The 23,607-nt window shown below is 29.1% G+C and overlaps 9 protein-coding genes and 1 long non-coding RNA gene across 17 annotated transcripts in view; 9 read left to right on the plus strand and 1 right to left on the minus strand.

Moving 5' to 3' along the window:
• The first annotated feature begins 213 nt into the window (after nucleotides 1-213).
• LOC100866020 (uncharacterized) lies at nucleotides 214-2,658 on the plus strand. The gene is made up of 5 exons (XM_012495539.3): nucleotides 214-1,394; nucleotides 1,901-2,000; nucleotides 2,125-2,235; nucleotides 2,315-2,470; nucleotides 2,538-2,658. The coding sequence occupies exons 1-5, from the start codon at nucleotides 595-597 to the stop codon at nucleotides 2,586-2,588; spliced, it is 1,218 nt and encodes a 405-aa protein (XP_012350993.2). The 5' UTR covers nucleotides 214-594; the 3' UTR covers nucleotides 2,589-2,658.
• A 144-nt stretch (nucleotides 2,659-2,802) lies between these two features.
• Nucleotides 2,803-5,331, plus strand: LOC147656440 (odorant receptor 10-like). 2 transcript variants are annotated; one of them, XM_086915170.1, is made up of 5 exons: nucleotides 2,803-4,028; nucleotides 4,476-4,575; nucleotides 4,695-4,805; nucleotides 4,907-5,062; nucleotides 5,130-5,331. In XM_086915170.1, exons 1-5 carry the CDS (start codon nucleotides 3,235-3,237, stop codon nucleotides 5,178-5,180), a joined length of 1,212 nt encoding a protein of 403 aa, XP_086771296.1. In that variant the 5' UTR covers nucleotides 2,803-3,234; the 3' UTR covers nucleotides 5,181-5,331. The 2 variants fall into 2 exon arrangements, with proteins under 2 accessions (XP_086771296.1, XP_086771297.1); XM_086915171.1 differs by lacking the exon at nucleotides 5,130-5,331 and having other exon boundaries at nucleotides 4,873-5,030.
• LOC105737478 (uncharacterized) overlaps nucleotides 4,341-23,607 on the minus strand; it is a 34,893-nt gene continuing 15,626 nt past the window's right edge. Inside the window, exons 9-20 of one of the 2 annotated variants that reach the window (XR_015294437.1) lie at nucleotides 16,186-16,857; nucleotides 15,912-16,112; nucleotides 15,629-15,792; nucleotides 13,808-13,912; nucleotides 13,562-13,727; nucleotides 12,663-13,189; nucleotides 10,802-11,387; nucleotides 10,681-10,724; nucleotides 10,510-10,616; nucleotides 7,537-7,632; nucleotides 4,757-4,829; nucleotides 4,341-4,596 (exon numbers count right to left, since the gene is read on the minus strand). This is a non-coding gene — a long non-coding RNA (uncharacterized LOC105737478). Of the gene's footprint in view, nucleotides 4,597-4,756; nucleotides 4,830-7,536; nucleotides 7,633-10,509; nucleotides 11,388-12,662; nucleotides 13,190-13,561; nucleotides 13,728-13,807; nucleotides 13,913-15,628; nucleotides 15,793-15,911; nucleotides 16,113-16,185; nucleotides 16,858-23,607 lie in introns of both variants that reach the window. The other variant, XR_015294438.1, reaches the window with a different exon arrangement.
• LOC100865302 (odorant receptor 10-like) lies at nucleotides 5,766-8,092 on the plus strand. Its single transcript, XM_031914972.2, has 5 exons — nucleotides 5,766-6,980; nucleotides 7,333-7,432; nucleotides 7,498-7,608; nucleotides 7,714-7,869; nucleotides 7,938-8,092. Exons 1-5 carry the CDS (start codon nucleotides 6,178-6,180, stop codon nucleotides 7,986-7,988), a joined length of 1,221 nt encoding a protein of 406 aa, XP_031770832.2. The 5' UTR covers nucleotides 5,766-6,177; the 3' UTR covers nucleotides 7,989-8,092.
• LOC100865183 (odorant receptor Or2-like) lies at nucleotides 8,451-10,479 on the plus strand. 2 transcript variants are annotated; one of them, XM_031914955.2, is made up of 5 exons: nucleotides 8,455-9,533; nucleotides 9,605-9,704; nucleotides 9,835-9,945; nucleotides 10,005-10,160; nucleotides 10,232-10,479. In XM_031914955.2, exons 1-5 carry the CDS (start codon nucleotides 8,668-8,670, stop codon nucleotides 10,280-10,282), a joined length of 1,284 nt encoding a protein of 427 aa, XP_031770815.2. In that variant the 5' UTR covers nucleotides 8,455-8,667; the 3' UTR covers nucleotides 10,283-10,479. The 2 variants fall into 2 exon arrangements, with proteins under 2 accessions (XP_086771266.1, XP_031770815.2); XM_086915140.1 differs by having other exon boundaries at nucleotides 8,451-9,533; nucleotides 10,005-10,479.
• LOC100865060 (uncharacterized) lies at nucleotides 11,088-12,964 on the plus strand. 2 transcript variants are annotated; one of them, XM_031914963.2, is made up of 5 exons: nucleotides 11,088-11,893; nucleotides 11,984-12,083; nucleotides 12,429-12,539; nucleotides 12,614-12,769; nucleotides 12,837-12,964. In XM_031914963.2, exons 1-5 carry the CDS (start codon nucleotides 11,088-11,090, stop codon nucleotides 12,885-12,887), a joined length of 1,224 nt encoding a protein of 407 aa, XP_031770823.2. In that variant the 3' UTR covers nucleotides 12,888-12,964. The 2 variants fall into 2 exon arrangements, with proteins under 2 accessions (XP_031770823.2, XP_086771263.1); XM_086915137.1 differs by having other exon boundaries at nucleotides 12,614-12,964.
• LOC100864942 (uncharacterized) lies at nucleotides 13,610-15,641 on the plus strand. 2 transcript variants are annotated; one of them, XM_031914967.2, is made up of 5 exons: nucleotides 13,610-14,415; nucleotides 14,505-14,604; nucleotides 14,911-15,021; nucleotides 15,099-15,254; nucleotides 15,322-15,641. In XM_031914967.2, the coding sequence occupies exons 1-5, from the start codon at nucleotides 13,610-13,612 to the stop codon at nucleotides 15,370-15,372; spliced, it is 1,224 nt and encodes a 407-aa protein (XP_031770827.2). In that variant the 3' UTR covers nucleotides 15,373-15,641. The 2 variants fall into 2 exon arrangements, with proteins under 2 accessions (XP_031770827.2, XP_086771264.1); XM_086915138.1 differs by having other exon boundaries at nucleotides 15,099-15,641.
• Nucleotides 16,106-17,856, plus strand: Or35 (odorant receptor 35). Of its 2 annotated transcripts, none has more exons than XR_015294414.1 (5): nucleotides 16,106-16,992; nucleotides 17,065-17,164; nucleotides 17,227-17,337; nucleotides 17,470-17,573; nucleotides 17,644-17,856. XR_015294414.1 is itself a non-coding variant. In XM_003691246.4 (5 exons), the coding sequence occupies exons 1-5, from the start codon at nucleotides 16,172-16,174 to the stop codon at nucleotides 17,695-17,697; spliced, it is 1,242 nt and encodes a 413-aa protein (XP_003691294.3). In that variant the 5' UTR covers nucleotides 16,106-16,171; the 3' UTR covers nucleotides 17,698-17,856. The 2 variants fall into 2 exon arrangements, 1 of the variants encoding a protein (XP_003691294.3); XM_003691246.4 differs by having other exon boundaries at nucleotides 17,418-17,573.
• LOC100864703 (odorant receptor 10-like) lies at nucleotides 17,902-20,399 on the plus strand. Its single transcript, XM_003691245.4, has 4 exons — nucleotides 17,902-19,107; nucleotides 19,244-19,343; nucleotides 19,917-20,183; nucleotides 20,263-20,399. The coding sequence occupies exons 1-4, from the start codon at nucleotides 18,311-18,313 to the stop codon at nucleotides 20,317-20,319; spliced, it is 1,221 nt and encodes a 406-aa protein (XP_003691293.1). The 5' UTR covers nucleotides 17,902-18,310; the 3' UTR covers nucleotides 20,320-20,399.
• LOC147656441 (uncharacterized) lies at nucleotides 20,650-23,592 on the plus strand. 2 transcript variants are annotated; one of them, XM_086915165.1, is made up of 4 exons: nucleotides 20,650-22,291; nucleotides 22,401-22,500; nucleotides 23,022-23,283; nucleotides 23,386-23,592. In XM_086915165.1, the coding sequence occupies exons 1-4, from the start codon at nucleotides 21,495-21,497 to the stop codon at nucleotides 23,496-23,498; spliced, it is 1,272 nt and encodes a 423-aa protein (XP_086771291.1). In that variant the 5' UTR covers nucleotides 20,650-21,494; the 3' UTR covers nucleotides 23,499-23,592. The 2 variants fall into 2 exon arrangements, with proteins under 2 accessions (XP_086771291.1, XP_086771290.1); XM_086915164.1 differs by having other exon boundaries at nucleotides 20,652-22,291; nucleotides 23,022-23,288; nucleotides 23,386-23,570.

Raw genomic sequence — 23,607 nt, forward strand, 5'->3', positions numbered from 1 at the left:
ACCATTGTTCGATCTCAGTTTTTGAGATATTTACAAAAATAAATTGCTATTGTTTTATTTTTGACTTATTCGAATACTTTCGATAAAATTAAATTAAAGTGACAGTTGCAGTAATTAACTTTTATTATAGCTATGTTTGACTTGTTCTTAATCATCTTGATTAATTACCAATCAATGTTAAAGTTAATTTATTCGAATATTTCAAATAACATTATTAATTAAAGCAATTTTTATTTGAAATTTTAATCAATTATTTTTTTAATTCATTAATGCTCAACATTACATTATTTAATATTATTATCGAAATAAAATTACTCATTCTGAGTTAGACTTTCACATTTCTTTTCAAACATTTTATCGATTATCACGATATTTCACCATTCTTGAAATGATTAAACTTATCGAATGACACTGAAATTCTATAATATGCACGTTCATCGATCATAAACACGTTCACCACTGCAACAAGTAATAGCGACTAAACAAATCAATCAGTTCTTCCAAGAAACCTGCGCAAGCGTTAGAACTGTCACGCACGTCGTGAGAAAAATATCTTCGATTCAGTTGTGTTTATAACGTCGATGAGTAGCTACGATGTCAAACAAATCCGTGGCGATAAAGACTGATCCCGATACCAACAGCGATTATTGTCTTCAATTGAATCGTTGGTTTCTGAAACCGATTGGAGCTTGGCCCAGTTTTCCCTCTACAACTAGACATGAAAGAATCATCTCATTTCTTTTGAATGTCTCATGTTATGGTTCTTTACTATTTACCTTGATTCCTTGTCTGCTTCACATGTTACTAGAAGATGAAAGTTTTTATTTGAAAATGAAAGTACTTGGGTCACTGGCTCATTGGTTTGTTGGTACAATGAATTATACTACTCTGTTGTTAAGAGGTAGAGAAATACGATTATGTGTCGAACATATAAGAACTGATTGGCGCATAGTGACAAGGGAAGAAGATCAACAGGTAATGCTAAAAAATGCAAAATTCGGCCGCTACGTTGCAGCTCTTTCGGCGGCTATTTTGCAGAGCGGAGTTCTATGCTTCTGCTGCATGACAATTTCGAGAACAGAACTTATTCAAATCGGCAACGAAACGAGAATCGTGCATGTGTTACCCTGTGCTGTATACAAAAAACTAATAGATGTCACTCGCAGTCCTAACAGCGAATTTATCATTGCTTCGCAATTTTTATCAGGATTTATTGTAAACTCTAGCACCGCAGGAATCTTTAGTCTTGCAGCTATTTTAGGAGCACACGCTTGTGGCCAATTGAGTGTGGTTATGACATGGATCACAGAATTTGTAAATAAATCAAAGAAAAGAGAGAAAATGATTTTTAGAGAAATAGGCCTGATCGTGGAGCATCATCTAAGAACATTGAAGTAAGATTGTTGTTTGTATTTTTGTATTTTCTAAATATGTTGTGCGCACTATATGCGCACTATCATCACACAGATTATGATGACTCTCTTAACATGAAACATATAATTCTCAATAAAATTTTATATTCGTTTCACTAAAAATATTTTAAATTATAAATGTCCTTGGTAATTATAAAAATAAAAAAATTAAAGATTAATATAATTTCTATTGAATTTATAAATATAAAAAATGTTCAATAGAAATTTCATCTTAATATTAACATTGCAATTATGTAATTAGAAGAATAAGATAACATGCTGATATTGTTATATGCTATATAATGAAAAATTTTTATTGATAAACATAGTAATATATATAAACACCAATTATTATGAGTATCAGTGTTTTATCTGATTTCTAATTAAGCCATATTTGTAATAAATTTTAAATAAAATTTCTTTAATTTTTTATCATATTCATTCAAATTTCATTATCAATCATTTTTATGATTACGTTTTAATTACAGTTTTATATCATATATCGAGGAAACGATAAATCGGATAATATTCTTGGAAGTATTTAGGTGCTGCCTGCATATATGTTGCCTTGGTTATTACATACTTATGGTATACATTATGTAGTGATATTATAACTGTAAAAAAAAAAATTTATTCATAATATAATTAAGATCATATTTGTTTTCAAAAATTCTTTTTTTGTATTATTTTATGCTTTTTATATTTTTTTTAGGAATGGTCTGATTATGATAAACGAAGTATGATCATCTATTTTATGTTGTTCGTTTCAGTCTGTTTTAACATTTTTATAATATGCTATATTGGTGAAATATTAGCAGAAGAGGTATCAGAGATTTGTTATGAAATGTGGAATCTGATCAATCTGTAATATAATAAATATTAATCACACAAATTTTTAACAGAGTATGAAAGTCGGTGAAGTAGTTTATATGACTGACTGGTATTATTTACCCGACAAGATAATCCTCGACCTGACTTTAATCATAGTACGATCGAGTGTAGTGGTTCAAATTACTGCAGGAAAATTAATTCATATGTCTATTCAAACATTTACCGATGTAAGTGATATTTAATTATATATTTATATATATTTTACCTTTGCTATGAAATTTACTGCTATTCCAGGTTATAAAAACCGGTTTTGCATACTTGAATCTCTTACGTCAAGTGACGTAACAAAATGTATTCTTTTAATTAATGCACAGATTTATAAAATTTGAAATATAAAGAATAGCAACAGTAGGAATTAGTAATAATATTTATTCCTATAATATACATAAAAATACACACTTCACTTAATGAAATAATTTATAATCCAAAATATATTCATTTTCATTATTCTTTCATACTTTTGATGAATGCACATTAATATTAGTTTTAAAGGAAACAGATCACAGTTATATGAAAGTTTTATAAAAAAAAAATTATCATATACACCATTTTAATGCACATACAATTCCACATTTCTTTTTAAATTAATTTTTCAAAACATTAATAATATTCTAATAAAAAATGAAATAGAAAAGAGACTCATTTTCCAGAAATTTATATTTTCAATTTTATTGCTATATACTAAAGTGCTGATGTACAATACAGATTTGAAAAAATCAATTTATCGATGTCTCCTGTCGTACACCCTCATCATTGATAATATATGAACAAACAAACTAAGAACTAAGAGGGGTCGAACCCTTTGAAAAAGAATACTAATGTCATCTACTCTTTCGAATCGAAATTCAAACGCAGGCGCAACGCGATTTTTCATTTCAATTGTCATCGAACCAGTAACATTTAGTAGCCAGCGAGCTCTCGAGCGTCAACGATGAAAAATCAACAAGTCGTCATCATTCAGGATGACGATAAGAGGAAAACGAATTTGAGCATACAATGGAACCGTTGGTTGTTGACACCGATCGGTGCTTGGCCAAATTTACGCAAATCGAGAATAGGAAAATGTTATTCTTTCCTCATCAGTATTATTTGTTACAGTTTGATCAGTTTCATGCTCGTGTCTTGTAGCATATTCCTGATGGTGGAAATCAACAACATATATAACAAACTCAAAATGGTGGGTCCATTGAGTTTCTTCGTGATGACATTCATGAAATATTATTTTCTATTGCTCCATGAAAATGATATACGTGAAGGTATTGAACGTATCGAATGGGACTGGAAGAATGTTAAACACCAAGAGGATAGAAACATTATGATTATGTATGCGAATTATGGAAGAAAATTGGCGTTCATTTGCTTCTTTTTCATGTTATGTGCTTTTATATTTTATTTTCTTATTCAACCGTTCGGCGGGGGAAAAATAGTGGATGGAAATTTGACGTTTATACAATTACCATTCCCTGCATCGATTTTGATCGCCGATATGCGTGATAGTCCTTGCAACGAAATCATGTTATCTATTCAAATTCTGACAGGTATCGTGATGAACGCTATAAGATCGGCGGCTTGCAGTGTAGCCGCTGTGTTTGCAATACATGCATGTGGACAAATGCAAGTGTTGATGAATTGGTTGAATCATTTGGTGGATGGCCGATCGGACATGAGCAAGAAAATAGATGACAGAATTGCAAATATTGTGATTCAACACGACCGGATATTGAAGTGGGTAATTTATATAATTGTTTGTCGTAATTATAGTAAAAATTTAATGAAAAAATTGTTTACTATTAAAATATCATGTGTGTTTTTAAGAAAAAATTATTTTAATAAAATTATAAAATTAAATTATAATTATTGCAATAAATAGAAAGTGAATTATGCGGAGAATTTCTCTTATGAGAATTTTTCAGTAACATATAATTTTATCAATTTGACAAAATTGGTCATTGGTATAAAATAAAAAATTCATGAACATTTTTATTTTTAATTTGTTAATCTGATAATTTAAAAAATTGAAATTAAACAAAAATAAAATTTGGAAATTTAAAATTTTATTGTTGATTTAAAAAAACTGAATATTTAGAAACATTAAAAATTATTAAATTTGAAATTTTGAATTTTTTCATATTTAAATCTTTTGACAATACATATGTATTCGTCACATTTCAGATTTTTGGCACTTACAGAAAGAGCGCTTCAACAAATATCTTTTGTAGAATTTTTAGGCTGTACAATGAATATGTGTCTTCTCGGATATTATCTAATTGTGGTACGCATGCAATAAAAAACTCTGAAACAATCGGTACACATGCATATTTAAAAATTACATATATATACATATTTTTTTGATATTAATATTACAATAATTATATATACATGATTTTATAGGAATGGAATCCGAATGAATTGATAATTTCGTTAACTTACGTAATAATAATCGCATCGATTACCTTCAATATTTTCATATTTTGTTATATAGGCGAATTGGTTGCCGAACAGGTAGGATGTTTTTATTGGAAGCATCTGCAATAATATTTCAATTAATTTTTTTAAACAAATCGTACAGATAGAAATTAACAATAAATAATGATTGAATATAGTCTGAAAAGGTTGCAGAAGTGGCATATATGATCGAATGGTACCGAATAAGAGGCAAAAAAAAGCTTTGTTGTGTTTTGATCATTGCAATGTCCAATTCATCAATAAAATTTACAGCCGGAAATATGGTTGAGTTATCTATTTATACTTTCAGTGATGTAAGTATTGAATTATTTCTATCTATCATTTAAATTTTTTTGATTGATAAAAATATTTTGTACATAGGTCGTTAAAACGTCAGTGGCTTTTTTAAACATGTTACGAGCATTGACTTAAATATTTTTTTATAACAAACATTTATGTTTCATAGTATGTAGATATTAGTTATAAAAAAATTCACACACCTGTACTTATTGTATTTGAGATTCAATGAAATTGATATTTTGAATATAATGAAGAAATTCATTATCCTAATTCTATAATTATCATTCCCATTAAAAACAATTCAAATATTTATATATTTTAACATATTTTATATATACATATATTATATTTTGTATAAATGATGAATTTTTTTTTTTAGGGTATATATATATATATATATATAACATATACATACACATCTAATTAAGTATAGCATAGAAAGTTATATATTGACTTTTTTTGACTTAATTTTCACATATTTATATTTTAATTTTTTAAGAATAAAAATTACACAACTTCTTGCATTAATCATTCTCATGCAATTAATTATAATTAAAATTGACATTTTTTTCCTTTATCTTTTTAACTAATATTTGATATTTGTATTTATAATAATATTCAATAATTTTAAGATGAAATTATCATTAAAATTCAAACTGAATTAAAAGAATTATAAAAAAGAAAAAATTAATATTTTATTCATTTTAACAACAAAAATTCATTCTAAAATAATATTCATTTATGATATTCACATACATTTCTAACAATATTACTATAATTCCGATAATATTATACACACCTATCAAACACGAGAATTTTTCAATCTTTTAATCCCTTAATAGAAACTCTAATTCTTCAGAAATTCCATCAACCTGTTGCTACACACTAAGGCACTCGTGCACTACTGACGCTTGAAAAAATCAATTTATCGATGATTCTATGTCATCAACCCTCATCTCTGTATACATAATGTATAAACTGAAGAAACTAATAACTAAAAGGGGTCGGACCCTTTGAAAAATATTACTTCTTTTATCCTCTCTCTCGAGTTATAATTTAAGCGCAGGCGCAATATTATTTTCCTCTGCAATCTTCGTCCACCTATATTCAGTATCTAGCCAACTATCGAATGTCAACAATGGAAAAAAATCAATCTATCATCGTCCAGGATGATTATGAGACGAATGTAAATTTGAGCATACAATGGAATCGTGTTTTGTTGAAATGTCTCGGTACATGGCCAAATTTACGCGAGTCTAGAATAGGGAAATGTTATTCCGTGTTGATCAGTATCGTTTTTTACGGTTTAATCAGCTTTATGCTCGCATCGTCTAACATGTTCTTGCTTGTTGAAGTGAAAGATACGTACAACAGAATCAAAATGATCGGTCCATTGAGTTTTTTCATAATGACGCTGATGAAATATTATCTTTTAACATTTCACAAAGACAATATCCGCAAAGGTATCGAGCATATCAAATGGGATTGGAAAAACGTGGAGCATCAAGAAGATAAGAAAATCATGATCGAATATGCGAATTATGGAAAGAAACTAGCATTGATTTCCATCTTTTTCGTGTATAGTGCATTTGTCTTTTACTACTTCGTTGTACCTATCAGCGTGGGTAAAATAAAGGATGGAAATTTAACATTTATACCATTGCCGTTCCCTTCTTCGAAATTGATCACTGATGTGCGTCAGAGCCCGGCTAACGAAATTTTATTCTTCATTCAAGTTTTATCAGGTGTTATCATACACGCAATAACAGCAGCGGCAGTTAACATAGCCGCCATGTTTGCAGTGCACGCGTGTGGACAGATGAAAATGTTAATGAATTGGTTGGAATACTTGGTAGATGGCCGATCGGATATGAACAAAATCGTGGATAAGAGAATCGCAAAAATTGTGGTTCAGCATGATCGGATATTGAAGTGGGTAATACATACATAATTATTTTTTTATATCATAATTAAAGCGAAAAATGACTAAGAAAAATATTGGTATTAAAAATTTAACAATTTTAATGTAAAATTTAAAAATTTCTTTTTATTCATTTATAAATAAATTTCTCGAATATTCTACTGGTTTTTAAGAATCATCGCATCTTCGAAATTAGATAAAAATAAAAATCAAATTTTAAATATTCGAAATAAAATTGTTATGGAATTTTTAATTCTTATTTTATTTATTTATAAGAATTTCAAATAGAAAAATATATCTTACTTTCATTTTTAATTCGAATGTGCATTATTTTTATTTCAATTTATATTCGTTATATTTCAGATTTTTGGCTCTTACAGAAAAAGCGCTTCAACAAATATCTTTCGTAGAATTTTTAGGTTGCACAATGAATATGTGCTTTCTTGGATATTATCTAATAGTGGTATGCATGCAATAAAAAATTCCAAAAGAATAGACACACTAAGCCAAATTTCATTGATTTTATAGGAATGGAATCCAAAAGAAATATCAGTTTCGTTAACTTACATATCATTACTCATATCGTTCACCTTCAACATTTTTATATTTTGTTATATAGGTGATCTGGTTGCCGAACAGGTAGGATATTTTTACTGGAAACACCTGCAATAATATTTCAATTAATTTTAAACAATTCAATAGAAATATAGAAATTAATGAAAAATTAATAATGTTTCAATACAGTGTCAGAAAGTTGGAGAAATGACATATATGATCGAATGGTATCGATTAAAAGGCAAGAAAAAACTTTGCTGCGTTTTAATCATTGCAATGTCTAATTCATCGATAAAATTTACAGCTGGAAATATGGTTGAATTATCTATTTATACTTTTAGTGACGTAAGTATTTAATTATTAATTCTTCTCGTTTGAATTTATAAATTAACGAAAGTGTCTTAAACAAATAGGTTGTAAAAACGTCGGTGGCTTTTTTAAACATGTTGCGAGCATTGACTTAAACCATACTTTTTATAATATAGATATTTACTTTTGATAGTAAATAGACATTTGTTGTAAAAAGATCACGTGTCTATATATATTGTATTAAAATGAAATTGATTTTGAATATGATACGGATATTTATTATCCCAAACTTAACAATTTTGTTGATTCTTGAGTTAAAAATAATCATTGATAATAATATAAAACATTATTTTGATTTTTACGTATCGTTATATCTGATACATATTATTATTTTTTTTTTTGAGTCATTTTTATTTTCTAACTGTATCAAAATCTAAATAGATTTGTATACATAAAAATCAATTTATCTTTGTTTATCATTATTCAAACGTAATTCTAATGCAATATCAATAGTTTCAATATCTACATATTCTAACATATTAAATATCAATAACATTTTTTAATTGAATTATATTTATAAAAAATTAATTTCAAAATATGTCATCGAATGCACTATCATTTCACATTTTTATTATGATTTTATATCATTTTTTTTTTTCATATCATTTCAATTAAATTTATCAAGTCTCTATCGCACTATTCATTGAATAATCATCAACTTCTAATACGTATTTACATTTGTGTATACCGCTGCAACAAATTGTCAAGACTAACTAAACTAATCGATCAGCTTATAATCGTACAAAGAACTTTGCGCAAGCGTTATGCAACTTGATGAGCATACTTCTTTTATTGGGAATATTCGATTCAGACATTTCCACAACTTCGATGGACACGATGACGAACAAGTCTGTAATATCGAAAGAAAGTTTTGATAGTCTATGCGATTATAGCTTGCAATTAAATCGATGGTTGTTGAAACCAATTGGCGCATGGCCTTCATCCTCGTCAAGTTCAAAACTCGAAAGAATCGTCTCGTTTTTTTTAATTTTACTTTGTTACGGCTTTATATTGTTCACCGTGATCCCTTGTTTGTTTCACATCGTTCTCGAAGACGAAAATCTACATATGAAACTGAAAGTGTTCGGCCCGCTCAGTCATTGGTTCATAGGTGGAATTAATTATACCACATTGTTACTACGAAACAAAGAAATACAGTATTGCATAGAACACATGCAAACGGATTGGAAGATCGTGAATAGAGCGAAGGATCAGGAAATTATGATGAGATATGCAAAGATAGGGCGGTATATCGCTGCTTTGTGCGCTGTTTTCATGCAGAGTGGCGTTCTAACCTATTGCGTGGTAACTGCCTTCTCCACGCAGATTATCGAAATCGGTAACGAGACAAGGATCATACATATGTTGCCGTGTGCAGTGTACAAAGAATTAATCTCAATTGATACGAGTCCAACCAATGAAATTGTTCTTATTTCTCAATTTGTGTCTGGATTTATAGTAAATTCGATCGCGGTTGGCGCCATCAGCATTGGCGCCGTATTCACAGCTCATGCTTGTGGCCAATTGACAATAATTACAAGATGGATTCGTGAATACATAAATCGATCGAAGGATAATAATAAGAACATTGTAATTAATGAAATAGGTGAGATTGTTGAATATCATCTCAGGATTTTAAGGTAAGATCTATTTGTTGATTATTATTTGCGATATTCTTTTCTGTGCCTTTTTAAGTACATATTAATTGCAGTTTCATAGCAGGTATCGAGGATGTGTTGAATCGATTTTGCTTTATGGAATTATTCAAAAGTACGTTAGACATATCTATGCTTGGATATTATATTCTTACGGTACGAGAAAAAAATATTAATATATTATTTTAATTAATAATTTTCGTTACGATAAATTAACAGAATTAAAAGTATCTATGATTAATTTCATTTCGTACAATATAGGTAATTGAAATATTTATTTTTTCAGGAATGGGCCGATCGTGATATTCGTAATTTGACTACGTACTTCATGATATTAACATCCATGAGTTTTAACATTTTTATAGTATGTTATATTGGAGACATATTAACGGAACAGGTAATAAACCATACAATATCATGATTGATTCGAAATATAATCAATTTTAAATTCTATAGTGTAGAAAAGTTGGTGAAGTACTTTATATGACAAACTGGTATTATTTACCTTGTAAAGACATTCTTGATTTGATTCTGATCATTTCAAGATCCAATGCTGTTATTAAAATCACAGCTGGTAAACTAACTCATATGTCTATACATACATTTGGCAATGTAAGATTATTACTTTTATATATATCTGTCATTATAAAATTTTATCTTCATAAAAGCCATCGTTATTCCAGGTAATGAAAACAACTTTTACATACTTCAATCTATTACGACATGTGACGTGATTAAATACGTGACGTACTTCATGTAATTTTATACATTAACTTGTAAAACTTAAGATATAAAGATTAATATATACATCATATCCCATTTTTATATAATTTAAAATCAATTTGTAATTCAAAATAAAATTGAGACGTTTCATTATTTCATAAATAGATAAAATTTGCAATATTCTAAATAAAAAAAAACATAAATTCTATACTTTACCAAAAATCATTGTATTAATCACCGTTTAAAATTTATCAATGATACAGTTGAAATTCATGAATCGGATAACTTTTATGGCGTCTGATTCATCCATTTTTCGATCTCCTTAATTTTTCAGATATCTAAAATCTGAAACACATCACAATATAAAATTTCTGACAAATAATCAAATTTCAGATGTCCTGTCTCTTACTTCATTTTTCAAAGATATACAAATAATTTTTAAATAACAAGTTTCTGAAAAGAGAAGCAAAAGTATAATTTCTCTCGATACTTTACAAATTTTATTTTCAAGATAATCGAGCACATCTCACCTTTCTGAACATTGCACGAAATATCTCACAAATTTCATTTCGCGACGATAAGCAATAAAATAAATAAGCGTTCAAATAATCGCGCATTGCATATTCCCACGACAGCTATCAATAACTGCTAACCCTATACATTCGCACTGCAACAAGTTGCAAAGACCGACTAGACAAATCGATCGACATATATCGAGACAAAAAAATTCTCGCAAGCGTCGTGAAACTATATCTATACTCCATTCAAAGAAAATATTCGATTCAATCGTGTTCGCGACTTCGTTGAGTGGTCACAATGATCGACAAGTTTGTATCGTTTGAGCAGACCAATCACAATCTCAGCAACTACAGTATACAATTAAATCGATGGTTTTTGAAACCGATAGGCGCATGGCCTCCATCTCCGTCCACTACAAGACTCGAGAAAATTATTTCTTTCGTTTTAATTGTTTGCTGTTATTCCTCCATATGTTTCACCGTGATCCCTTGCCTACTGCACGTGATCTTGGAAGATGAAAGTTTCCGTGACAAACTGAAAGTGCTTGGCCCATTGAGTCACTGGTTCATAGGTGGCATTAATTACACCACGTTGTTACTGCAGAGCAAAGAGATACGGTATTGTATAGAACATATGCAAAAAGATTGGAGGATCGTGACAAGAACAGAGGATCAACAAATAATGATGAAACACGCGAAGATAGGCCGTTACATAGCTGTGGTTAGCGCCGCTTTCATGCAAGGTGGTGTTTTATCCAATTGCGCAGTGACAGCATTCTCCACGCAAACGATTGAGATCGGAAACGTGACTAAAACCATACACATGATACCCTGTACAGCGTACAAAAAATTGATCGCGGTCGATACAAGCCCAACAAATGAGATTGTTATTGCATCGCAATTTGTGTCCGGATTCATCGTGAATTCAAGTGCAGTCGGGGCTGTCAGTATCGCAGCCGTATTTGCAGCTCACGCCTGCGGCCAATTAAGCCTTCTGATGGTGTGGATTCGTGAATTTGTGGACCATTCGAAAAAAATTCACGATAAAAGTATCGGATTGGACAAGATAGGCAAAATCGTTCGACACCATCTCAGAATTTTGAGGTAAAATTTTAATTCTATTTAATTTTGATTTATTCAATTTTTGTTATGTGATCTTGGTGAGAGAGATTTTTAAGTACACATTGACTACAGTTTTGTAACAGGTATCGAAAATGTAATGACTGGAATATGTTTCATGGAATTGTTCAAATGTACTATAAACATATGCATGCTTGGATATTATATTCTTACGGTACGTTTTTAACAGATCTAGCAAAAATCTCGAAACGTTTTAAAGATCTAGAAAATTGTGTTTCCTAATTGATTTTATCTTTTAATGACAAGTATGCTTTTTTTATTGTGTGTTTTTTTTTTTCGACGACTTGTGTCAATGTTTGTAATCGTTCAAAAGATTATCAATAAAGTTACGCCTTCAATGATTATCAATGATATCAGATCGTCAACGAATAATTTAAAAAGTGATTCTAGAACTTTTAAACGAAATGTATATGCATATATGTATAAATATAAATGCATATATTTTAACTTAACTAATATTACAGTCGATTATTAATTTAAAAAGTTTTTTATTTTTCAGGCATGGAGCGTTCATGATATTCAGAATATGGTCGTATTTTTAGTAATACTTCTCTCTATGATTTTCAATATTTTTATAATATGTTATATCGGTGACATATTAACAGAACAGGTAACAGGCATATTATCTAATAAATTAAATTAATTCAAATCGTAATCAATATTCATCATAAAAATTTTTAATAGTGTAAAATGATTGGTGAAGCGGTTTATATGACAAACTGGTATTACTTACCTGGGAAAGATATATTGAATTTAATACAGATCATTTTAAGATCCAGCATGGTGATTAAAATCACTGCTGGTAAGCTAGTTCATATGTCCATATACACCTTTGGTAATGTAAGTCATATGCTTATTCATATTCGTATATATTTATTAATTACTGTAAAATATATTGTTACTTCAGGTGATGAAAACTTCTTTCGCTTATTTGAATCTGTTGCGTCAAATGACGTAACGAAATGCACTTGTAACTCTAAACATAAACTTGTAAGATTTAAGAGATAAAGATTAATATATATATATCGTATTTCATTTTTATATTATACAATCATAATCTTCATATTATAATTCAAAATGAAATCTTTCATTATTTCACAATATTTTCAATTTGCAATATTTTAAATAGGATATCATAAATTTTATACCTTGCAAATAATTATATGTATATTTTAAAATTAATGATATAGAAATTCATTGATGACGTCTGATTCATCTATTTCTTCCGTGATCTTCTTAATTCTCTTAGATGTTTGAAATCTGAAACATATCGAAATATATTTATTTCTGACACATACTTAAGTTTTAAATCACAATTTTTTAAAAATAGAAACAAAGATATAATTTTTTTTATATTTTAAAAATTCCATTTTCAAGATTATTCACCACATTTCATTTTTCTAAGCACAACACTACGTATAATAACTTATAAATTTCATTTCGCGATGATAAGCAATAAATTGCTATAATAATCGCGCATTGTTTATTCCCACGATAGCTATCAATAACTCGCAACCCTACATATTCGCGTATAACTCTGCAACAAGTTGCGGAGACCGACTAGACGAATCGATTCTACAATCACAGAAAAAAATTCTGCGCAAGCATAGAGTTATACAACTATATCCATACTTCATTCATGGATAATATTCGATCCAGTCGTATTCGCAAGTAGCCACGATGATCGACAAGTTTCAAGTAGCAATCGAGCAGAACAATCACAGTCTCAGCAACTACAGTGTACAGTTAAATCGATGGTTTTTAAAACCAATAGGCGCATGGCCTCCATCTCCGTCCACTACAAAACTCGAGAAAATTATTTCTTTCGTTTTAATTATTTGCTGTTATTGCTTTATATGTTTCACCGTGATCCCTTGCCTATTGCACGTGATCCTGGAAGATGACAGTTTCCATGAGAAATTGAAAGTACTCGGTCCATTGAGTCATTGGTTGGTAGGTGGTATTAATTACACCACGTTGTTACTACGGAACAAAGAGATACGGTATTGTATTGAACACATGCAGAGAGATTGGAAAATCGTAACGAAAACGGAAGATCAACAAGTAATGATAAAACATGCAAAGATAGGCCGTTACATAGCTGTGTTCTGCGCAGCTTTCATGCAAGGTGGCGTTTTGTCCTATTGCGCGGTGACTGCATTCTCCACGCAAATTGTCGAGATTGGAAATGAAACCAGGATTATACATATGATACCTTGTGTAGTATACAAAAAATTAATCGCGGCCGATACAAGCCCCACAAATGAAATTATTATTGCATCACAATTCGTGTCCGGATTCATTGTAAATTCGAGTGCAGTTGGAGCTGTTAGTATCGCAGCCGTATTCACGGCTCATGCTTGTGGCCAAGTAAATGTCCTGATGGCGTGGATCCGTCAATTTGTGGATCACTCAAACATTCAAGATAAGAATGTTATATTGAATGACATTGGCGAGATCATTCGACATCATTTGAGGATTTTGAGGTGAAAAACTTAATTTGTTAAATATTTGTATTTGTGTTTTGTATTTGTATTAATTTTTGAAAGTGATTTTAAATATACATTGATTGTAGTTTTATAACAGGTATCGAAAATGTAATGAGTGGAATATGTTTCATGGAATTGTTCAAGTGTACTGTAAACATATGTATGCTTGGATATTATATCCTTACGGTACGTTTTTAACAGATTTAGAAAGAATCTTAGAACTTTAAATAAGAAATTTATTTATTCTTTTAATAACAAATATGCTTTTTTCATTGTGTTTTTTTTTCTATAACTTTGTTTATAATCATTCTGATAATAATCAATGAAATTGTCAATAATAATATCACGTTAACGAATAATTTTAAGAACTTATATCAAATTATTACTTATTATCTAATTTTTCTTATTTTTATGCAAATGTAACAAATTCTAGAATATTTAAATTGAAGTATACATTACAGATAAATAATCTAATTAAAATTTTTTTTTTAGGCATGGACTGGTCATGATATTCAGAATCTGATCGTATTTTCAGTAATACTTTTCTCCATGATTTTCAATATTTTTATAATATGTTATATCGGTGAAATACTAACAGAACAGGTAACAGATACGCAATTTGATAAATGAATAAATTGATTCAAAGCATAACCAACATTTATCATAAAAATTTCCAATAGTGTAAAATGATTGGTGAAGCAGTTTATATGACAAACTGGTATTATTTACCTGGAAAAGATATATTGAATTTAATACAGATCATTTTAAGATCCAGCATGGTGGTTAAAATTACTGCTTATAAGCTAGTTCATATGTCCATATATACCTTTAGTAATGTAAGTCATATGCTTAATCACATTTACATGTATCTTTCAACTATTATAAAGTATATTATTATTTCAGGTAATAAAAACTGCTTTTGCTTATTTGAATCTGTTACGTCAAATGACTTAACAGAATTACGCTTTTAAAGTATTAATACATAAACTTGTAATATTAAAAATATAAAAATATTTCTCATTATTTTTATATATTAATTTCGAATTTTTCTAATAACAATACTATATTATTAAAGATTATTACAAGTTAGAAAAATAAAGATTAATTTTTTTAATCGTGATATATTCAATATCCATAAATTTCGATACAGTACAGTGCAATATTAAAAAATCAAACAAATTATTAAAAAGAAAAAATATAAATTTTATACCTTGACTTATTAATTTCTTGATTGGTATTTTCCAGCTTGCAACACATGTTTTCAAATCGTATTTAAAATCCTTTTTATAAATTTTACCATCCTAAGAAGATATCCAATTTAATAATCATCGTCCCATGTAATCATTATTATTTGAACGATCATACAAAAAATATCTAAAATGAATTTATAAAAATTACTCATTATTATCTTCAAAAAAACTACTGTAATCGAAACAGAAAACAAAAATATCGATTCACAATATAAAATTCTAAAAACTAATCTAAAAACTAACCTCTTTAATATTTTCACAATATATACAACACATCTATGTATGTTTTCATTATTTAATATAAGATTATGAATCGAATCAACTGGTGGTCGACAGAGAGTTCAACCGCACTGGCAACTCGTATGAATCGACTTATCGTTAGTCGAAAGTATTGAAATTAGCACATGCGCATTATCGAAAGCTTCACTAATCGATGAGTATCGCCTTTGTACGTTACATTTCCCTTCAGTTATCCGTGCACTTTCGCCTTGTCAATTACCATTATGTTCGTACTTACGAATTCGCCATCCGTCTCGTACAGCAAAGATTGGATGTACAGTGTTCAGATAAATCGTTGGTTGCTGAAAGCAATCGGTATCTGGCCTCTCTCATTGTGCGTCACCACCACAGAGAAAATCCATTCTGTGATTCTCACTTTAATCAGTATTTTTCTGATAGGTTTCCTCCTCGTACCCTGCACCCTATGCACTCTCCTTGACAAAACAGGAGATCTCGATACGAAGATTAAAATGATCGGTCCGTTTAGTTTCTGTATCATGGCGACGATCAAGTATTACGTTCTCCTTTCGCGTGGATCGTACATCGGTAAGTGCATCGAGAACATTCGAATTGACTGGTCACGTGTTTCTTCGCAACACTGTTTGGAAGATAGAAAAATTATGATGGAGAACGCGAGAATTGGTCGATCACTGGCGATTTTCTGCGCCGGTTTCATGTATTCTGGTGGATTTTTCTACACTACTGTGATGCCTCTTTGCACAAAACGGACAGAGATAATCGATAACGAGACCGTGAGATCTCAAGCGTTTCCAATCTATCGTGAGCTTCTCGATCCACGCACCAGCCCATCCTTCGAAATCGTGCAATTGATGCAATGTTTAGCTGGTTTTGTGATATATTCCGTAACTGTAGGTGCTTGCAGTTTGGCCGCCGTTTTTGTTATGCATGCCTGTGGACAATTTCAAATTCTTGTAATAAAGTTGCGAAAATTGATCGATGGATTGAAAGGAGACAAAGACGTGGAGAACATAGTGCATGAACAACGACTAGGCAATATTGTGGAACATCATTTACATATATTAGGGTAAAGAATATGTAAATTATATAGAGATTTGTATAGAAATATCGTATTGTGTTTATAGATAACAATTTTCAGTTTTATATCCCAAATCGAAGAACTTCTAAACGAAATATGTTTCGTTGAATTTATAGGATGTACGCTGAATATATGTTTCTTGGGATACTTTTTACTTAAGGTAATGAGATGATAACATCGAAATAAATGTGATAATTATTATCTTTCGTTCTGAATTTTTAGGAATGGGAACAAAGTGAAACTATAGGGACCTTAACCTATTGTATATTGCTCATATCGCTTATATTCAATATTTTCATATTATGTTATATTGGTGAAATTTTATCGGAAGAGGTAGTTTTTTTTTTTACAAAATTATTCTTTTTTATTATCTGAAATAAAAAGGAGAATTCACATTTAATTATATATTATAGTGTAGAAATATTGGTTTGTCAGCTTATATGATTGATTGGCACCGTTTACCAGGAAAGAAAGCACTCAGTTTGATATTGATATCTGCAGCTTCGAATTCTTCGACAAAATTGACAGCTGGCAAACTCGTGGAATTATCTTTGAGTAGTTTTTGTAGCGTAAGTGATAAATTCATTCTTCACATCAAATTGTATAAATTATATTTTATTTTATTATTCTCTTTCACAGGTGTTAAAATCATCTCTGGCATATTTAAGTTTACTTCGGACTCTTACTACATAAATATTTCATGATACGGTAACAAAAAATTTATCAAAATTTAAAATAATTATTATTTCAAGATATTATTAAAGTTGATTTTTCTTTTTTTACATCGAAAATTTAATTTATTACAAAAATTACATTCTAAGATAAACTTCAGAATAAACAATTTGAAAAATATATTCAATGAGTTTTAAAATTATTTAAAATCAGGGAAAAAATAAGATTGATTTTTTTCACTTTGAAAATTATTTCGAAAAAATAAATAACTATTATCTTTAGTATGTTACACTGTATGTAAACGTCACTGTGATAATATTAAAAAATAATTCACATATATTAATTTTCCACTTATTAATTTCTCGATTGACATTAAGTAATACAAATATTTCAAAATCATACATTATTTATAAAATGTACCATATTTATAAATTTTATCGTTTCGTTAAGATAACTAATTTAATCTCTATAATCTTCACGTTGTGTAACTATCGCCAATAAGGTAAAATGTAAACACACGGATTAACCGTTGCCAATAGTTATGGCAACAGAATATATGTATCGATCGACGCACATCATCTAATAATGTGTATATGCCATTCAGTTGTTTCTCCGACTTCGTACAAGAAACACGATGACGGACGATATTTCCGCGGTTCAAAAGAAGTTTGGCAGTTTGAACGAATACAGCATACAATTGAACAGATGGTTTTCGAAAACGATAGGCGTATGGCCACTTTCGTCCTCAACCTCAAAATTTGAAAAGATAATGACGAAGATTCTGATTTTTCTCTGTTGGAATATCGCGCTATTCGTTATAATATCAGGCTTATTACATTTCACTCTCGTGAAAGAAGATATCGTCTCGAAATTGAAGACTCTCGGTCCTATAAGCTATTGCTTCGGCGGAGGACTCAATTATGCTGTGTTGTTGCTACGTAAAAATGACATACGTTATTGTATAGACCATATAGAAACCGATTGGAATGCGATCACAAGAACAAAGGATCGGCAAGTAATGCTTAAAAACGCAAAAATTGGTCGCATCATTTCCGGTTGCATCGCAGGTTTCATGCAAGTTGACAGTATTTGTTTCTGCACTGTATTGGGTGTTTTCAAACAGACAATCAAAGTCGGCAATGAAAGCATAAAAGTATACGTCTTACCCTCTCCAACCTATAAAATTCCGGTTGATACTAATCCAGGACATGGTATTGTCCTGGGTTTGCAATTTTTATCGGCATATATTGTGAACGCTACTATTGTTATCTCTTTTAGTCTTGCTACGGTATTTGCGTGTCACGCTATCGGTCAATTAACTATAATGGTTACATGGATTGAAGAATTTGTAAATCGGCCACAGGAAGAAAATAACAATGTATGCATTGATAAAATAAGTATGATCATCGAACATCACTTAAGAATATTAAGGTAATACTTTTTGTAGATTATATATATATTTTTCTTTCTGTTTCTACTGTCTCTTTCTCTCTTTCTCTCTTTGTATCTATCTATTTATTTCTATCTCTTCTTAGAGATTTTCTCTAATGACATATTAACTATGAAGTTTCCTAGAACGTACTGAACATCTATTGAGTCCAATATGCTTCATGGAAATGTTCAAGAATATATTGAGTATATGTATGCTTAGCTATTGCATTCTTGCGGTACGCATATATTTTTCAAATTTAAATATATTTATTTAAAACTTTGTTTTCAAAACTATTAGTTTTATGCATTTCTGTGTTGAAAATAATTTGCATGCAAAAATAATCGCACGTTAATGGCTCCATTTGTACCATAACAAATTTTGTTGTGATATCACTGTAAACACAAATATTATATAAAGATATAAAGATAATACATAAAGATAAATTGTTAACACATCAATTTAAGACAAATTTAAGATAAATTTTATTTATCAACCATATTTACTAGAATCATTTTTTATCCAACTTTTATATGGGTTATATGGGTATAAGGTTCATCTCTTCTATTTCTAAAACTTTAAGATACATTATATATCAATTAGAATTAAACTTAGTCTTTTTTTAAGAATGAGGAACGCCTTGATTATTTATTCCAAGATAATTGCAATTAAGCAAGTGAATCTTATTCTACAATAATATAATTGTCGTAATTTTTTATAAGTCTCACAAATTCAAGCAATCAAAAAATCATGAAATTAATATCAATAACGTATGTGATCGATCTAATTGAAAATATTCATTTTTTCTCAGGAATGGTCTGAACACGATATTAGGATCCTCAGTACATATACTTTTGCAGTAATGAATATAACTTTAAGCACATTTTTAATATGTTATATCGGTGAAGTGCTAACTGAAAGATGTAAAGAAGTTGGTAACATAGTCTATATGACAAACTGGTATCGGTTACCTGACAAGGATATTCTGAATTTGATTATGATTATTACACGATCTGAAGTAGAATATAAAATGACTGCTGGAAAAATAATTGATATGTCGGTGATTACTTTTGGTAATGTAAGTCTATATAATTTTTTTTCAATTTTTAGAGAAATATATTATTAGCTTTCGAAAATATTTATATTTAAAATTTCAGATAATAAAAACTGTTTTTGCGTACTTAAATATATTACGCCAAATGACAATACTGTAAAGTGCACATATATTGAATACATAAAAAAATATGTATTGAATAAATAATTAAAAATAAACTTTGCATATTATTAATTACAATTGAGTGAATTTGAAAATAAAAAAATTTTTTCATCTAATAAATTAATTTAATTTCCATAGATATTATTTAATTTACGATGTTATTATCAATAATTTGAAATAAATATAACATAAGTTTAAAATTAAGCATCAGTTTTACGTATCTTAGATTCTTTTATGGATTCGTCTATTATGATGTGATGTCTATATATACGAAACGGGTAAACATAATCGATAAAAAGATCTTAAGATCTCAAGCGTTTTATCGATCTACTAACCTATGTGGTTCCTCAACCCACGCACCAATCCTTTTAAATCGTATAATTGGTGTAATGCTTGATTGAATTTGTGATATATTGTAATCATTGTAGATGTTTATAATTTGATCACTATTATTGTTATGCACGAAGTTGTGAAACATTTGTATGATGTTAAAAAAAGACAAGAGATTCAATATTTTTATATTATTTTATATTGATAACATTTTATCGAAATAGATATTTCATTTCTTTATAAAATTATATTTATATTTGGAACAAAAAACAATTCTCAAAAAAATTATAATTTAATATAATAAATTAGTTAATTAATCAATTTAATAAATTAATAACGTATTATAATTTTTAATACGTTAAACTTTAATGTTTAAACATCATTATTCTTAATAAAAAAAAAATACACATATTTATCTTCTTTCACTCATCAATTGACATTAAATAATACATATTATATTTCAAAATCACACTTCTTGTATAAAAAGTCTTTTTTTATAAATTTTATCGTTCAGTTAATATATAAAAAAAAGTACACATATTTATCTTCTATTCACTCATCAATTGACATTAAATAATACATATTATATTTCAAAATCACACTTCTTGTATAAAAAGTCTTTTTTTATAAATTTTATCGTTCAGTTAATATATTTAATTTAATCAGGCCATAGAGTGTACACTGTGTAACTACCGTCAACGAAATGAAACATAAACACATGGATTAAACGTTGCCAATAGTTATGGCAATGCTATGGCAATACGTATTGATCGACGCAAATCATCCGTACGACAACATGCCTATATCATTCAGTCGTTTCTCCGTCTCTGGTGAGGAAACACGATGACGGACGACATTGCCGCGATTCAAAAGAAGTTTGGCAGTCTGAACGAATACAGCATACAATTAAACAAATGGCTCTCAAAAACAATAGGTGTATGGCCACTTCCATCCTCCACTTCGAAATTTGAAAAGATAATGACAAGGATTCTAATTCTTCTCTGCTGGATCATCGCGTTATTCGACACAATGTCAGGTTTATTACATTTCGCCCTCGTGAAAGAAGATATCATCGTAAAATTAAAATCTTTAGCTCCTATAAGCTATATTATGGGCGGAGGACTCAATTACGCTGTGTTGTTACTTCGTAAAAATGATATACTTTATTGTATAGAGCATATGGAAACCGATTGGAAGACAATCACGAGGATGACGGATCGGCAAATAATGGTTAAAAACGCGAAAATTGGTCGCATCATTGCCTGTTGCATCGCGGGTTTTATGCAAATTGGTACTTTGTGTTTCTGTATCGTTTTGGGAGTTTTCAAACGGACAATCAAAATCGGGAACGAAAGCATGGAAATATACGTCTTACCCTCTCCAACTTATAAAATTCCGGTTGATACTAATCCAGGACATGATATTATACTCGGTGTTCAATTTCTGGCTGCATACATTACAAGCGCTACCGTTGTTAGCGCTTTCAGTTTTGCTGCAGTATTTGCATGCCACGCTTCTGGTCAGTTAACTATAATGATTACGTGGGTCAAAGAATTTATAAACCGGCCACAGGAAAAAGATAAGAATATATGCATTGATGAAATAAGTGTGATCATCGAACATCATATGAGAATTCTAAGGTAACACTATTTATGTAGTTTACTTTTATTTTTTCTATCTCTTTCTGTCTATGTATCTATTTCTATCTTTCTCTACAGAATATCTCTAATTTACATATTAATTGTGAAGTTTCCTAGAACGTGCTGAACATCTATTGTGCCCAATATGCTTCATGGAAATGTTCAAGAATATATTGAGTATATGCTTGTTTAGTTATTGCATTCTTGCGGTACGCCATTTTTCAAATTAAAATATATCTGTTAAATATTGTTCGTTTTCACGATCAATAAATAATTTTGTTTATGTTAAAGATAACTTATTTAAACACATGTTGATATAAATTTTATTATTATTATTTAATATATTATTTAATATTCTAATACATAGAAATATTAACATATATATTTTAAAGATATTGATTCAAGATATAAATTTCTATGTCAAATCTATCACTTTTAGTAGGACAATTTTCTATTCGATTTCATATAAAACGAAGTTCATCGCTATTATTTTAAAATACATTATTATCGATTAGAATTAAACTTAATCTTCTTCTAAAAATGAGGAATACCTTGACTATCTATTCCAAGATAATTGCAATTAAATAAGTGGACTTTATTCTAATTGTCGTAATTTTTTATAAATCTCACAATTCAAGCAAATACAAAAAATCATTAATAATATCATGAAATTAATAATATCATGAATAACATGTGATTAATCTAATTAAAAATATTCATTTTTTATTAGGAATGGTCTGAACATGATATTGGTGTCCTCTGTACTTATACTGTTGCGGTAATAAATATAACTTTAAACACATTTTTAATTTGTTATATCGGTGAAGTATTAACTGAAAGGTGTAAGGAAATTGGTAACATGGTCTATATGACAAATTGGTATCGATTACCTAAGAAAGATATTCTTAATTTGATAATGATTATTACACGATCTAGCGTGGAATTCAAAATGACTGCCGGAAAGATAATTGATATGTCGGTGATTACGTTTGGTAATGTACGTCTATTAAATTTTATTTAAATTTTTAAAGAAATATATCATTTATCTCCCAAATATTTCGGAAATATTTATGCGAATATATTTTTATTTTCAGATAATAAAAACTGTTTTCGGATACTTAAATATATTACGTCAAACAACAATGTTATAAATTGCACATGTATTGAGTATATAAAAAAATATGTATCAAATATATATTCAAAATAAATATTGCATATTATCAATTACATTCGAGTAAATTTGAAAATATAAACATTATTTTTTCCATTTAAAATAATAAAATTAATTTAGTCTCATTGCATACAAATCTGTTCAA

This window comes from Apis florea, unplaced genomic scaffold (genome assembly GCF_048593485.1).
Source record: "Apis florea isolate Af1SG1 unplaced genomic scaffold, ASM4859348v1 contig_3772_pilon, whole genome shotgun sequence".
In the NCBI taxonomy this organism is placed as follows: domain Eukaryota; kingdom Metazoa; phylum Arthropoda; class Insecta; order Hymenoptera; family Apidae; genus Apis; species Apis florea.